The 17,168-nt window shown below is 42.7% G+C and overlaps 1 protein-coding gene across 1 annotated transcript in view; it reads right to left on the minus strand.

The window, feature by feature from the left end:
* The window catches only part of LOC106741514 (Down syndrome cell adhesion molecule-like protein Dscam2), a 177,459-nt gene that overhangs the window by 74,827 nt on the left and 85,464 nt on the right, over positions 1-17,168 (minus strand). Inside the window, exon 4 of the mRNA XM_014613628.1 lies at positions 13,326-13,487. Coding sequence (XP_014469114.1) covers positions 13,326-13,487 — 162 coding nt within the window. The remainder of the gene's footprint in view (positions 1-13,325; positions 13,488-17,168) is intronic.

The raw sequence follows: 17,168 nt of genomic DNA on the forward strand, positions 1-17,168 counted from the left end.
CGCGTAAGGTTGCGGTAGGGGGGCAATGAATCGATCCTAATAAAAATAACTCGGGCGCGAGGGATTCTTCGGCGTTTCGTCCGTTCATTGTGCCGCTCACGGTGCGATTACCGCGGCGATCGCGCCGTCGTAGAATACCTGGCATATTTAGACGGCGCGTTCGAACGGGTGACGTCAGAATGCATGCCGGGGGCTATTGATAATCGGGCCGGCGGCGATTAAAACGCTATCCGGTAAAAGTGTAGCCGGCCAGGGAGAAGGGTTGTACTTGTTGGGGTTGTAGGTTCGTACGCGCGAATCTCTATCCCTCTTCCTCCCTCCCTCTCTCCCGTATCACACGGCGGAATTTAATGAGCGCGAAGGCTCGGTTTAATCTCTGGTATCTCCGGTAAAAAGAGTTAGCTGGAATTCGGGATTAATTAATTACTCCTGTTTTCGCGCCAACGGGAGGAAAAATCGGAATGTTTCCGAATATTGTCGACGCGAGGGGCATTTTCGGTTTCATCCCGCGGACGATTACCGGGAATTCGTACAATTCGATGATTATTAATTGATACGGATCCCTATCTCTCACCGGGAATTTACAGTGTACCATTTACGATACGTAAAAAAATGTCTCTTTTATGTCATCCAGGTGCGCGTGAAGTTTTATCGATCATAAAGACGTGAAGTACCGATCGAACTGCCCGCGGCTGACCGAACGCTGATACGAACTACTGGCTGATTCGCGGGGCGCAGGGAGGGATTAATTTTGAAGGATATCGGACGGCCGAATCGTTAATGTTTCACGCCAATTTTAAGCTGATCGGCTTTTCCCCAGCGAACGATAAAACGCAATTAAGCAATAAATAAAAATAAAAATTAATATTTACCGTTACGACCGCGTATTTTACTCCCGTTACTTCCTGCTCGTCCGATATTCAAGCAAAATTTCACGTACCTGCAATAACGCGCTTCCTGTATATTCGAGAACAACAAAAATTTACGCGTGCACAATGAAATATTCGCGAGCGCTGTGTTAATTAAATTATAACATCGCTTCCCGCAAACACTCATCGATGGTCAAAGACAAAGCCCCGGGAAAGTGGAGCCCCGCTATAGCGGACTGAAATCTCTTTGGCTCGCCAGAGGAGGCTTTGCTCCAGCCGAGATTCATGCGCGAATGCCATTTCGCGCTAATAAGAGTAATGGACCGTGGTTGAGAGTCCGCGAATCGCAACCGCGGACGCCGAAACGCCGGCGGCGCGGCGTCGTCTATTTGGTTGATGGGGCCGCGGCAATTTATCCCGCATCACGAGAGGAAGAGAGAAAGAGAGAGAGAGAGAGAGAGAGAGGGAGAAAGTGAGATATATAGAGAGAAAGAGAGAAAGAAGGAGAGAGCCGTGCGAATATTTTTGCGCGCGTACGCGGAATGATATGACCGAGTGGATGCGAATGCGAACGGTGTGCTGGCGCATAACTAACCGCTCGAAGGATCGAAACGGACGAAAAAAAAAATGCTGCCGGCGACCTAATCAGCGTCGGCGAACGCGAGATCCTCTCGGCGGTGAACTGACATGCTGATGGAAATGTGGCGGAGGATATACGAGTGCACGTCGCGAATGACATTGTCGATGCTTTTTAATCCGCGTATTGCCGATACGTGAATGCGAAACGTACACCCGGAGAGGCCGGCTCTCTCTCTCTCTCTCTCTCTCTCTCTCTTTCGCAACGATTTTAGCGGTTTGCACTCGTAGCCCACCGTTTTCTGTTACGATCGTTATCGAGCCGTTGCCTTCTTTTCCTCGCGAGGGGTCTATTAACGAAAATTTAGCTTCGGCGTAACGTCGCGCAGGTAGATGAAAACGCGACACGACGAAGGTGTAGTTAAATATTTTGTCCTCGAGCAAAATTAAGGAGTATTTTTAATTGATCGTTGAGACCGAAAAATAAAATCGGAAATTCAAACACGGTTTTCGCCTCTGTATTAATATGAATAATAAATATGAATGAAAATAAAAATATTCCACTAAATATGAATATAAATAGGATTTCACTTAAATAAAAATATGAATATAAATATCCGCTCCGAGCCGAAACTCTTCGTTCGTGAAAAAACTGTAATTTGAAACTGCGCGAAATTGACAACGGCGTGTCAGATCGACATTGTTTAATTTAAAGGAGGCTTTTAACACCAAGTGTCGTATTTTCAGTGGCGCATCAAGGAGGCAGCTCATAAATTTACTATTTATCAAGCAAAATTTCGTTGCTATACATTTATTTCACTAACCAAATAATAAATGTTAAATTTGAAACGAAGCTGAGGTAAATATATGCAATATTACAAATACGAAAATATTATTTTTCATTTTTCTTATTAATGCTATATTTATATGTCAATTGATCTAATAGAGTTGCACAGATAATAGGAATAAGTATAAATGTTTAAATATGTACTTATATATATATATATATATATATATATATATTATTATAAATTATAAACTTTTCACCACACTGTATTTTAAAAACGAAACGGCCAATAATTCTGAAATTTATCTGTAATATTTTTATATTGGTCTTTACTACGTCCAATCAGAATATGATGTATTTTGAGGATTCTATGCTCGCACATATACAAATTTATAATTAAATATCTGGGAAATGATGCGATAAAAATTATTCGACTTTTTATTGCACACCGTTAGTTTGATTAACTTTCGTATCGTGTATATATTACAAGTTTATTTCCTAGTGATTCATCTTAAGAAACCCAAAATAACAGTTCCGATAATAATTTCGGGGTTAATTTTATCAATTCCTCGGGAAATCCGTGAAATAGATGAGGGAGGAACCTTGGACATCCGGTGTGTAATTGCGCGTAACGTTGTACATACCAGCCCGTAGTGTATATGTAACGACGTTACGCGTCCATCCAATATATCATGCAGGATCGGTATCCCTGTCGGGAGTTAATCAGCTTAAATGCAGGTTTAATCAACAAGTACGATTTGATATCAGAACTCACGGCCATTTGCGTCGCGTATCCTAATATCCGACGGGAGAATGCGCCGGTTAATGGCCGGCTGGTGTCTTCCGCGTTTCGCGCGCAACTCCAGTGCGGCGAGAGATTTTATTTGAATAATAATTCACCTTACACATCCCTTCGGAAGGCCGTCGAGAAGTAACTTTAACACGAATTTAAATTTTATTCAAAACTAAAAGCTTTTTGCATAATCATTTGGGAAGCGCCTAAAATATACCGCGCGAATGAAGAAATATATTTTTCGCCGACGTAAATCCGGCTCCGCTATTTTCACGCGCACGAGCGGGAAGTTCAATTACTCCGTGGAAACTCCGCCCGCTCGCGAGACGTGCTGCCGACCTACGCGAGGTACGGTCGCGCGTAGATACGGTATTACATGCGATAAGGGAAATTGCGACGGACATTATGACAATCGAAGCGACTAATTGTAAGTCGCCATTGAAATTCTAATCCGACGGCTCCGATCGCAAATTCAATATTACCGCTGCCGTAGCCTACGTTGCCAGAATGAAGCGGGTTAGCGGCTATGCTATTTCGCGTCCCGGTCATCTGCATATCTAGATTCGAATTTCTGAATCCCTCTTGCAGATTTAACGATAAAGCCGATTTAACCAATTTACTTCGGCGATCGAACATTCCGCGATAACCGGGAATAATAATCTTCTTGAATTTTGTTGGGATAAAAGCATACTCTGCGCGTTACCGATGCCGGGATGTGTGCCTCGCAAGCTACGTAACTGACGGTCTACACAGCCTTTAAGCCTTCGCTTGTAATGATTCAAGTAAAAGGCTATCCAGAAATTTTCCACACAAATCTTTTGTATTTTCAACGATTCTTCTGTTGCTTCATCTTGGAATTTTGGCCACACGCCGGGGGTCTTTTACTCACGTACGGAAAGATAATAATTTATTTAATAACGCGAAACGCGGAATCGCGGGACCGAAATGCTTGCGTAACGCCGGGTAGAACGCGAGACGAAAGCAGCAATTTCCTCGCCAATAGGCGACTTCGACTCCGCGAGCACGGATGATTTATGTATCCGTCGATTATTACCGGAATATATCTCGCGCTGGATTTATTCCGGGGCCGCGAGTAGATTCTCTCTGGTGTGTCGTGCACGAAACACAAATTCGGATTTTAAGGAAAGTTCCCGCTGCGTTCCCACATGCGTCGTTCGTTACTCGTGGGAAACGCGATAGATCGAGCCCGAATCCGCGAAAACTGCGCTATTCCGGTGATCTTTGAAGGTCATTTCGAGATCAACTTCATTCTATTTAATGGAATCATATAATTTCTTCAACACAAATCGATTCTTCCGTTCATTCTGCGTATAAAAGTATTAGGATAAGATCATCGAAGTGAATACTTTTCAAGATATTTTATTCTGCTTTTTCAATACAAGATATGAAATATCTTATAAAAAATATTCACTTCTCGATAACATAAATTTTTGTAAGTAAATTAACAGGTGAAATCGATCGCTGCAGGCGAATACGGAGGAAAAAAGTTTAATTGCATTTTGCAAATGCATCGATGCACTAATGTGCGACAATTAATATCAGTAATCGATTTCCCTCGTATTATCATGTAAAAAAAACGTTAAGGTGATGTTATCGTAAAGCAAATCTATTTGATGATATTTCAAATATCTTCCATAAATGTAAACATTTTCCATTTTCACGCTGGCCGTAAATAAAATGTTATTTTTCCAAGATACAAGAGATGCTAATAGTTATAATCTCGCTTTGTATGTTTTCATATGCAACAGAGCGTGTATATTTATACGCGCGTTAAAAAGCGGTTTCAGAGAAAAGCACGGTCCAGCTTCTTTCAAGGCGTGAGAAACGAGCGAGATCAGCGGGCGTTTATCAAGAACGTAAAGTTGATCATTAAGGGAGATTATGTTACACCGTCTATCCGGCCCGATGCCGAGATACCGTTCGTCATACTTACGCGGAGCAAGCACAATTACTTCTTTCATGACTTCGCGGAATGCCGGTAAGTGCGCCACTTTGCCTCCCGCATCCGCGACTTATTGCCCGGACGACTTCGCCCAAGTTCCCTCCCCCGGAACAAAGTACACAAACTTCCATTTTACGAGGGTTAAAACAGAGACGTCGTCAAATTGCGTTTCGTCGGATTAATTTTTCAAGCGCGCCGACCGGCCAGTCGGGGCGATAAAGTTCCGGATGCTGGTGAAACTTTCCAAACGATATTATAGTTAAGGCGGAACGAGAGGCGTCTTACCGCGTGCTAATCATACATCGGTTTGCTCGAGAATCGTGTTTGACGTGAAAATCGCATCTCCACCAGTTGCGCTAGTCGGGTGATGAATTCACTGCGTCGGACGTTTTATTGTATTTAGATCACTGACGTCACGCTAAATCTAAAATCGAGGTTAGAAAATTTCTATCACGTGCCGATTTTTTTTTATTCCGCATGTAACCGTATATTTACGGTTATTGCGATTTTGCTGAAATTCCTCACGTGACAGCGATAAATGGATTTGATTTTCGGATTTAGCGTACCAACTTTATTTTAAGTCACTTCACTGGATTCAGTTAAGAATCCCAAGATTTCAATTCGCGGACTAGTGTTATTAAAGAAAGATACGCGAATCAGAATGTCGTTTATTCTCGATCTATCTCTCGGCCGTCGGATTACGTTCGAAAAATTCGTAAAAACGAGAATTAATATATAATATCTATACTTTTCGCTTATATTTCCTTCCATCTAGATATTTCGCTTCCGCGTGGAGCTGAAAATTCACAAGTTTAGAGACTTATGCTTTTACTTGATGAAAAATCCACGATGGTTACTTTTGCTTCACGTGAAAGGGGATCTCAGGACCCGGCGGAGAGCCGTGAATGAAAGCACGAGCTGTTATCACTATACGTATCATTCAGCTATCCTTCGCGGCTTATACTCCGTATAGAGGACTTAGGTATCGTCACCCCCATCGGCTTACATATGAAAAATTTAGACGCTTATCGATGGCGCCGGTGCCGAATACTTTCGTGCAATAATATCGCGTATTATCTTATTGAAAGGGTACAGCACGAAGAGAGGAAGAATAATCATGTGATTTATCTCGTTAAAAATGTACATACGCGACATACGTGACGTTTCATTTCGCGATCGACAGGAACGAGCACTTTCGAAACATATCGAATCGGGAAAAAGCGGAAAATATTCTATATGGTAAAAAATTTTAATTTTAAAAATGTTACAACAACGAATCGCGACTCTATTTCACATGCGCTTGCATATACACACACACACACGAACACGCACACACACACAGAGAGAAAGAGAGAGAGAGAGAGAGAGAGTCTAAGTAAGTAAACCTCGTCTAAATAGAAAGTAAATTTTAAACGGACGCAGAGTAGATTCGTAGCTGCGAGAAATATCCTTGTGTCAACAAAAGTATCTGAGTTGTCATCAGAGGTGCTGCAGAGAATAATCGCGGTGCGGACACGAAAGTAAATATGATGAACGAAGAGAGGTATAAATAAGAACGAAAAGGGAAACGAAAGCAGCTTAAGGCAGCGCTTGTATAGGGAAAGTAAGTGCAGCATAATGCGCAGCGGAAGTTTCCTGCGAACGGGAAAACAAGTACTTTTGGCATATTTTCATCCTGGTTGTGCGTGTTTAATAATTTTCTTTTAAATACAAGAATGGAGGGAGTTAACAGACAAATGGATAAAAAATAGAAAGAAATAGTGAGACTCTACGTGTAAATAAACACGAATGGAAAAATAACTATTTGATTTCGATCCGTTTTTGTTAAAATTCGAGCGCGACAGCTATTTATATTTGCACATAGAGATCAAAATTGTATTTCGTAGAAAAATGTAGTAAAGTTCGAAGTGCACAGTTGTATGAAAAAATCCGAGCGATCTTTTATAGTATGCTGATATTGGGTAATTAAATGTCTCTGAAAAAGAAGCGATATCATTCGTTAAATATGCAGCTTCGGCCTCTTTATTTCTAGCAAAATAAAGCAATGGATGTTCGTTTACCAGACAGCGTAAACTACGAGAAAAGAAAAAGGTAACGGCCGTGGTAGAAAAAGTGGAGAGATAATAATGGCGTCATGACATGGATCGGACACTGTGAAGCGACACAGTTTGGTGTTTTCGTCGACGGGAGTATCAGCGTCATAAAAGAATTTGCATTATAAACTTCCCCGCCCGATAATTCCTATATAAATTACACGTCGTAAAATCCACCGGGAAGACGTGCAACCATTAGACGCAGAGAGAGAAAGAGAGAGAGGCGACAGTATTAACGCAGATAACTATAGTGCTACGCGATTTAATATGAATGGAATGCAGCACAATGACGAAAACACAAATAAAAATTAATACATTATTAACCACTTGCGGTGCAAAGAGATTCTCGGTTGCGCGTAGCAAAACAATCGAGCGGGAATCACTTCGCGGCGCATTCAGGCAGCGTTCAGCGGGAGGGTTCACGAAGAGAATATAGAGAGGCAGAAGGATAAAATTACATCTGTATCAATACTAAATTTATTTATTAATAATCTTGCAGGGTGTGATACTTTTCAAAACAACATTTTGCCCAACAAGAATATGTATTCTAGATATTCTTGTATATTCCCATACTTGCGTTATATTTTCCGCGTCTTTCCAAATCCATTCCTGGGATGAAACATTCCTTTCTCTATTCTCATTCTGAACATCTTCCTCGTCGTCCGATAGAATTCTACGCCGATTCCGACTTGGAAAAACAATTTGTTCTAAATCACTGTCAGACTCTACATTGTCTTGTCTTCTCCGTTTATTTATAGAAATAATATCACTGGCTTCGCTATCACTTTCCATTTTATAGTCTGGGGTTAATACTGATAACTTTACACGATGAAGAGCAAGCAGAAACTGTGCCTCGGTAAAGAATTTTATTGAACAGTGGACGTGCCACGCACGTCTTTTATCTTTCTGCAACAATCGCTCAACGACGTGCGTAACACGTCGCTGGCGTTCCGGTAACAAAAGCATGTTGACGTGGGTAGCACGTCTTTTCACCGCAAGTGGTTAAATAATGTATTAACGCGAAAATGGAGATTAAAATTGTTTAAATCAGTGATGATATATAAGGACGACAAGGATATTTTTAAATTCGCTGCAATTGACTTTTCCATTTTTGCACGACTTTAAACATCGCAGCTATACGATATCACGATATAATATATCGCATTTAATATCGCGCGCGTTATATGTGATTTTATCCCTTCAACTGTTGTGATACACGTTACTTTTTTTCCGATGCTCTATTTTCACACAATCTAATAGCGCGTAATATATGTAATAGCATAACCTAGATGATTTTCTAAAATGGTCACGGTTTATTTTACGTTAAAAAGAAAAACATACGGCAAGAGGTCGTCGAATCTGCCGCAACTTTTTAGTCCTGTGCATTATCCAGCTCTGTAAATAAGAGAACATCGAATAAAGAGGAAAGGACGTGCATGTGTATAACTTCTGTAATAAGTTATACCGTAACGGTCACATGACCTGGATTATTGCGCAAAGGTTATCGCGCAAAGGTGGACTCCGAGCGCTGGTCTATTCTTTAGCGTATGTTAGCACCGAATGCGCACTTGCGAGGTAGCTCAGAAACAAATGAGAGACGCCGAGACGACTGCCGCGGTCGGGATAGTTCGACGTTTCCATAGACAAGCAGCTCGAGCTAATTTGCATTGCGGTTGAACGTTTCGTGTTGGAGTTGGCTGCATCCGGGTAGCCATCCCCGGCACTTCACGTCGACTCTCTCGAAGCGTCGATACAGCCACTATGCGTCGCTCGCAAATGTGCTCGCGGCGTGCGCGAAACTAATAACCCGAGCGGAGTGTTTCGAGAGAAACGACCTGCTGTTTGTTTATATGCTTTTCAGACACTCTGTGTAATGAGCAAACAACGCCACACAGCGGGCGTGTTTGTCGGGAAAATTCATATCGCGCGTCGTATCTTTCCGATTCGCGAAATTAGAGCGAATTTTTGCGTCACGTGTGTATGCGTGTAGTAGATGAGACGCGTTTCACGTAGACATCTTCGACGTGTTTTCGGAAAATTCCGAAACGAAACGAGGGAGCTCGACGAGAGTTTGGAAGCTGAAACACGCCTTTAGTTTCAAGCGTCGATCAATCTACTAACTTTTGATGATTCTGGAGAAAAATTATTTTTACTTTTAGGTTACATCATATTGACGCCTATGTTGCAAGAATTGTAAAAATTCTGGCCATGTTACTGCGTACTGTTTACGAAAGTGTGGTTTCTCGAAGCCTGTAAAGACGTGTGGCTGACAATATGTTAGTTATTTTGCAACCACAGTTATTTGGAGGATCCTCCTCACAGACCAATGGATTCTCGTTTTATTTTACGTTATTGTGTAATTTAGTTAAAAGTTACCGTTAAGACACCCAATAATATAATATTTAAATTTTAATTTCTCTCACAGTATGAAATATAAAAAGACGAAATTACGACGAAAAATATATTTCGCTATTTTAATTTTATATCTTTCATATTACATTAACTGAAAAAAAGTAAAATATACCTTATATTTGTTGGACTATACCTGAATAAATTTTTGATTGTCACTTTCAGCGTATAAATATAAAAATGGAGGAAATAAAAATTCGGAACGGATATGATTTATGATATGCGAAATTCGTTGAACAGTGTTATCAGCAGTCTACTTCAATCTGATGAGAAGCAAACGCTGTTGAGAAATCCCGCCGAGAAATTTACCGTGTTGAGACTATGCGTCGTAATTTAGTCCGTTTATTCGTGGACCCGCCTGCGCGCCGGTACGGACCGCGTCGCCGTCGAAAAGACTCTTCTACGGCGAGTGAATTTAACGCGAGAGCAACGTGACTGTTTCCGAAAGCGATTAAACTTCATAAGCGGGCCGTTTCTTACTTCTGCCAGGCAGGCGACGAAACCTCGGATTAAATCAAACGGGATCCCGGCCGGTCCGTGGAGGAAAATCCAATCTGAGGAGGGAACGGCGGAAAAGCGGTAGACTGCGGGACTCCGAGAGGTGCGCGCCTCTAAATGGAAAACGAATCACCTGGAAAACTTTCACGCGCGTCGAGCGGCTCGAGCGTGCCGGCGCGACAAAGTTCGCCGTTTACTCGACGGCGAGGGGGAAGGAAGAGGGGCTAGACGCGTAATTTATAACGACGGGGAACATTCGGCGAATTCGCCAAACGAGAACGAGGGAGGAAGAGGCGAGCATTTTTCGGCAAGAAAGAGAAGAGATTTTCGCGCTGAATGTCGCGCACGCACACGGCGCGTTCCTGAAAAGCCGCGATCGAAACACGACGACAATGCGTCACGTTTCGTCCTCTTTCGTCAGCTGAGTCGGCGAGAGGCCGCACGAGCGCGACACATACAATGCCCGCCATTATGACACACGAGGAAAACGAATTTGGGAAAGTTTCCACGGGGTGCGTCAGGTGCTTGACTTCTCGTTGGCCCCGGGACGAAATTGCGAAAGCGGCTGAATTCGCCCGACGAGAATTCGTCCGTTCCGACGATAAACCTTTCTTTATTCGCTGCATCGTCCGCGAAAATATTTGTAACGAGACCCGAAAAGACAAGATCGTAAATATTGCGATGCTGCGAAAAGTGATTTGTACCCCTTATAAAAACATTCGTTTTTACTCCTCATGTGACCCGTTTTTAATCTGTCCTATTATTTTTATACACGTTTCTTGCGCTCTCAGTCTGTTAAGCGAAATAATATAATAAGCAGACGAATATAAATGACCATTTTTCAAGAAATTGCATTCTCAATATTCCTTTTTCAGCTGAGTGATAGCACATTAATACATTACTCTTCTACTCAGTTTCGTTTCAATAATACACTCTTTTACTACTCAAACTAACAGTTTTCGCGAGCTAAACCGTGAAATCTTTTTGTAAGGGACATTATACAATTTTTCCATTTTACAATTATTTTACAGTAAAATTTAATCGCGCGTGAAATGGAGTGAGTGCGATTCCGGTCTTGAAAAGCTCGCGGAATTAATGTCTCCAAGTCATCAGTTTCTTTTTCCCCACGGCTTGTTTTTAAGTCGGGATTAATGCACCGTAATACTTTGCGCAGCTTCGCGAAAGTATAAGAAAAAAAAAGAAGGATTACACTTTGAAGCGTCGGTTTTGAGATATCGGGCTGGAAAATAAAATACCGCCGATCGCGCTGGAAATTACGGACAACGCAAATTCATTTATATCCGCGCGGCCGTGCGATAAATTATGTCCGCCATTTCAATTTAACGGGACAATTCAATCGGCGCACTTTCCGATTGAAAGTTTACGGGCGAACGATCCGCGAAGTTCCAAACCGCGTCGTGCTCGTACTCGCGCGAGGAGAAAACGCGAAACTATCGGGGGAAATATTAGCCATAAGGCGCGGCTTCGCGGTATAAAAGAGTCGTTTCTGAAAAAAAAAAATCGCGCAGCTTTGCGTTTTACAGCCCTCGCTGCCATCTCCGTCCAATATCCATCGTTCAGCTTTCCCACGTGACGTCACGTTGCACAGGCATTTCGTAATATCGCGATTTATGCGGGTCTCACGCGCGGGGTGGGGCCGCTGCCGTCGCGATGCGTGTACACACGCACCACTCGAATCGCGCCCTCAAACTCTAATTAACTCGGATATTGACCGGACCAGCCATAATGCGCGCCGCTCTCACGTGCGTTCCGCCTGTCGGTGTACGCATGACTCATGCGAGCCGCAACGAGAGAAAGAAGCACCTCGTGTTTATCATGCGGATTTCTATCGAGCTAGTCGCTTTTCCGGGAGAACATTTTGCACTAAACGAGACGGATGAAAATAACGTTTCGCTCCGGAAATAGAAAAACAGGATTGAACGAGTCGAGGAATTTAAGTCCGACGACTGTGTCACCAGGTTCTTTTTTATTCAACTCATATATCCGGCGAGTTTCGGGACGTACACCGAAACATTTTTTTAAACGGAAAAATGTCCTTAAAACCATATCTCTCGATGCAAATGTTCGTTTATTCTACGCAAAATTAAAAGTAAAATTATTTAGTTTTAAGTAAATATGTACTTATACCTTAGGTATATTATTTCGTGTTTTACATTTAAGTAAGGATTTCTCAAATTACATAATAATCTTATTAAAGTATGAAGTAAATTGTTTTCTAAAATTAAAAATTCTGATTACCTTAGGTATAAAAAGTGATCTGAAAGAAATTTTCTGATTTGAATGCAAATAAACAAACTATTAGAAGCTACCGAATAAATAATTTTCTTCAACGAAATAAGACGTAAACAGCGGTCAAACACGATAACTTCGCCGTACGTGTGAAAAATAATTGGACAGAGTGTAAAGCAGCTTTTAAGAGAAAATATTTATGGCCACACGTTATCGGCTATCGGCCGAAGCGTATTGCGTTTTACGACGCGCGCAGACGGCGATACTTAGCCGTCCGTGAGCACAGTTGCAGCGTTGAGAACGGTTATGCAGCGTGCTTTATTAATGCTTAGGAAGAATCAGTGCTTTATGAATTCTAAAGCGCAGAATAATTTGTGCCTTATGAACAATACAACGATGGCTCTTTTGTTCCAGCGCGTAACAATGGTGCGCTGTAATAGCTTCTCCTACAATTACTTATTGCGCTTATCAATGCTTAGGGAGAAACAAAGAATCGGCGCTTTATGGATTCTATAGCGCGGAATAATTTGTGCCTCACGAAGAGTCGAAAGGCGCGATGAGTCTTCGTTTCTTTTCGGCTATTATCGAAGTTCAGCGCATTGCGATAGATAACACCGTTAACCGGGCCTTGCATGCCGCCTTACGGAGATAAACGGAGAATCATCAGCGCGTCCGCGTTCCGCAAATACTAACGCCGAGTGCAGAATGAATAGCGAATACGAAGAGGGAAGCGACGAAGGTGATGATTTTGCCGAACGCATTCAGTTTCGCTGACGAAATTACGTGCCTCGTCTGTTACAAGGAACGTTTTTTTTTTTCCGAAAGGAGCGTAACTTAAGAATGTTCAATAAAGATGTAAAACAAGAAGATCCCAAAAGACGGGGATTATCTGCAAGGGAGATTTCGCGAGGTAAACAATGGTCTCGAAAAATCTTGAAAGACGATGCTTGTTCGCGCGGAGAATGCCGGGGCGCGAGCTCCGATTTCTCGCTGAAAGTGTTACGACTACCGTCACGCCCGGGTGAGCCGGGTTCATGTGATATTTAGCTTTCATGTGGGTCACACGGCCCAGCATAATTGCACTTACCACTCTCCGCGGTGGGGTAAATGTTAAAGGCCGAGTCCTGGAACCAGGACGTGACCGCGACGTACTCCTTGACGAAGGCCGGTATCTCGCACCTGAGCACCCCGGTGTTGCCCGCCAGGACGTAGGCATCTCGCACGTGCACCTCGTACTTCTGGCGCACCACTGGAAGAAAAGTTACGGCCGCTTGAGCAGAGAAAAATGACGGAGAACGAAGGGGTAGAAAGAAAGAGAGAGAGAGAGAGAGAGAATGAACGAACAGGACGAGAGAGAGAGTGGTAGACCATCATCGTTCCCTGCGCAACGACAAAGAGACTCGGACGGAGAACGATAAAAACTAAAAATAAAACGCAGAGGAAAAAAGGAAGAAAAGGAAGAGAGCGAAGGGAGAGGAGGAGGAGGAGGAGGAGAAGGAGGAGAGAGAGAGAGAGAGAGAGAGGGGAAAAAAGAAGTAGTGAATAGGGGAGGGAAGGAATGAGAATCGGTTATATCGCCGTAAAACGGAATGTCGGATTCGCGAGGATAATAACGTCGGAGAAATGGAAAAGAGACCGTCCCGGAAGAGAGCTGCCCTTCGACACGTAGAGTCGCGACTTTTCCGCTCCGTTCGTCGCTTCAATCCGCTCGATTTCTTGACAGTTTCAGCGACACCGGGGAAAGAAGCTCTTGGCCTCTCTCTCTCTTTTTCTCTCGGCGGTCGTCCCGGTGAAATTTGCTTTTTATCGCGGCCATCTCGCTCGACGTCTATCGCGATATACGTTAATCTCTCCGGAGAGACGAGCGGGAGATGGGGGACGTGGGAGCTGAGTCGAATATGACGATTTAAGGAGACGGCGGGGACGATATATCGGGACTGTTCCATAAGCAGTACCCGATCCGAATGACGAATATTGCTCTCCCAGCGAGCTTGCGGAATCGAGAAACGACCATTCCCTCCCCCGTTCACGCGATTAATAATACGCGTTTTTCCGCAAAGCGAGCATATTTTTCGGCGAAGTTCGAATCGATTTCCTCGTCGGTGAAATAGAAACTTTTCATTACACATATAATGTTAGAATGTTACCCGATCGGCGACATTAATCATTAAAAATTATAATACAAAAATATTATACAATAAAGATATTTATGATTAATTCTACCCAACCGTTACCAGGTACATAATTCCTACATATTGCTAATTACGTCGAAATAATGTCAGAAAGCTTAACCATTAATTAAGTTAAATTGTTAATTAAATTTATGATTAATTAAGTTAAATTAAATTCAGCGTTTCGGATTTTGACATATTGTTAACCGCGTGAATTGCGCATCAATAGATCTTAGTATCGTTCATTCCTTTATAAAGAATTAGGATTTTTATATTTTTTTATATAATTTATAATGTTGATATTATAAAATATAAGAAGAAACCGTTACATGTTTCTTCGGGAGCATCGAGAAATCAGGCTGACACATGATCTCTCTCGACGATCCATCGTAAAATAAATAGATCTACCCGAACAGTCGGTATTAGTATATTAAATTAATATTCGATAATCAAATTATGCGTCTTTCTCTACAAATACTAGTGCTGCTAATTTTGACTACCCGAGTACTCGGGGTTTTCAGTAACCGAGCACACGGCTAATTTTAGATGTCATAGATGATTGATTTCTCCCAAGATAACATAATAATAACGTCTGAAATTAGTCGTATACTCGGTTCCCGAAAGATTCGGGTATCCGACCGGTCGTAATTGGCAACACTAAGAAATATTCAATTCAGGACAATTATTTCCACGATAATAGATCGACATAATTATCGTCCAGAAAAGTTTGACGGAATTCTATCTCGTACTTGTCTACCGGACTATCATCTACCTGCCGCTCATCGTTTACCAGTAATTTTCTAGGTTCCATCGTTGGTTAATATCCCAAGGAAAGCCAGCGAGATGCTTTAACGCTAAAAAGGCGCGTTATTAACGTCGTCGCTCGGCTTCCATTCTCCACCGAGCTCATTGTTCCCGCTGGCTACTCTTCGTACCATACTTTCGGTAATTAGCGCGCCGTCTTCGCGATTTTTGCGAGTTCCTTTGCGGCTTGCTCCGTTCGTCCGCCTGTCCCTCCGACGATAATCCACCCCTTCCGGTCCCCGACCGAGCGGCATCCCTTGCTCGCAGCGGTGAAGCCCCGAGTCGCTAAATACGATGAGTGATCTTGGCAGAATTTCACGACTCACAGCCGTAAGCCGGAAAGCGAAGAAATCGCACGATCGTTTGTCTCGTGCAGGGTGGCACACGGGGTGGTCGGGAAACGTCTGTCTGCGTCGATCGGCCGATACATTCCACGTGGAATTACGCGGGAGGACGCGCCTGATCTTTCATCCGCGAAATTTGTTCGGAGATATCCCAGCGCGCGGTGGATTCTTCCAGGCTCCTCCCGAAGTTCTCGTTTTGCGTCTGACCAGAATGTACGGCGGTCTGTTTCCACTACCATTTGCCCGATAAATTCCGCGGTGAGTAATTAGGAAAAATTACGCCGTGAACATATCACGTGGAATAGTAGAATTTTCTACTCTTCTCTTTTTGCCTTTTTTCCCCTGCAATCGTCGAAATTGCAAATGTGAATAATTGACTGCCATTAACAACGGAATATTCCGGTCGACGTATTGGGGAAAAAAATCAAGTTACGTATTATGAGAAGAGAGAATTAACGTGCTTCCGCCTGTGCAAGCGAATATATATCATAAAGCTGTAGTTATGGTTGCAATATTTTTTTAGATCTAATTACCTTAATAAATCCGTTTTTAAACGTCCGCTTCAAACCTTTGTGCTCCAAAAGTGCCCCAGTGGAAAGCGATTTTAGAACTAATGTGCGGTGGATAATTCAGATTTAAATTGAAAATACAAAACAAAAAATAAATAAAAATTCCTAAATACATGTTCAAACAGTATTTATCAAAAAATGAGAGGAAATAAAAATCCCCAAAATAAATCGCTGTTTCTTCTTTTCTGCAGGTAAAAGATAATCCTTCTGCGAAAATATCTCTCATATAAAATATTATATCTCAGTAAAATTACTTAACTTTTCCATCTAGAAACATTGTATGCATTACTGGCTTCGTTAATAGCTATACAATGAAATATCTAGCTGAGAAATTGCGGAAATACTTAATATCGGGTAGCATAAATAAAGAAAAGCTTTCAAATGTTTAAATTCTTTCATCGTTTTTCAATTAAAGATGAGAAAGGCCTCGTCGAAGCGAATTTTTCCGAATGTTGCAGGAGATTTTGGGACCGCGGCGCCTTTGTTAAGGAGTTAATTTAGCCTCATCTACTTGTCATTTCGCGTGGCAAAGTGACCGAAGCATCCTGTGCATCTTCGCCGCATAAATGCGTCCTATATACTTTGGCAGCGCGTGGTAAACTGCGAATCTTGATCTTGGCAGTGAACGCCGGTTGTTAGGTGGAAGCGAGCGCGAGTTTAGGGCCATCCATTTACAACGGCGACGGCAGATGGGGGAAAGGCGAGTGGAAAAGGGGGGACTGCTCGCGATAAATGTAGTTGGCTTGGCTCTGCTCGAGCTCGCGATCATTCTTGCCGTCCTCCCACGTCGAGTCGAGGGTTTAAAACGTCATTCCGGGGAACGGTCGATTACATTTACCTCGGCAGAGGCGGGAAACCCAAGAATGACGGGACGATCTGATAATACGAAAGACTGTTGATTTTCCGCCGGCTCTCGAATTCCGTCGGGCATTTGAGACGTGCGAAAAAGACGCCTGTGTTTCGACTTCTCAACGAGTTGCCGCTTTATCGTCCTGGGATTGACGTTAAAAATGTCCGATTGGGGAGGGGGGGGGGGGAAAAA

The sequence above is a fragment of the Dinoponera quadriceps genome, unplaced genomic scaffold (assembly GCF_001313825.1).
Source record: "Dinoponera quadriceps isolate SergipeBrazil2010 unplaced genomic scaffold, ASM131382v1 scaffold405, whole genome shotgun sequence".
Taxonomy (NCBI): Eukaryota; Metazoa; Arthropoda; class Insecta; order Hymenoptera; family Formicidae; genus Dinoponera; species Dinoponera quadriceps.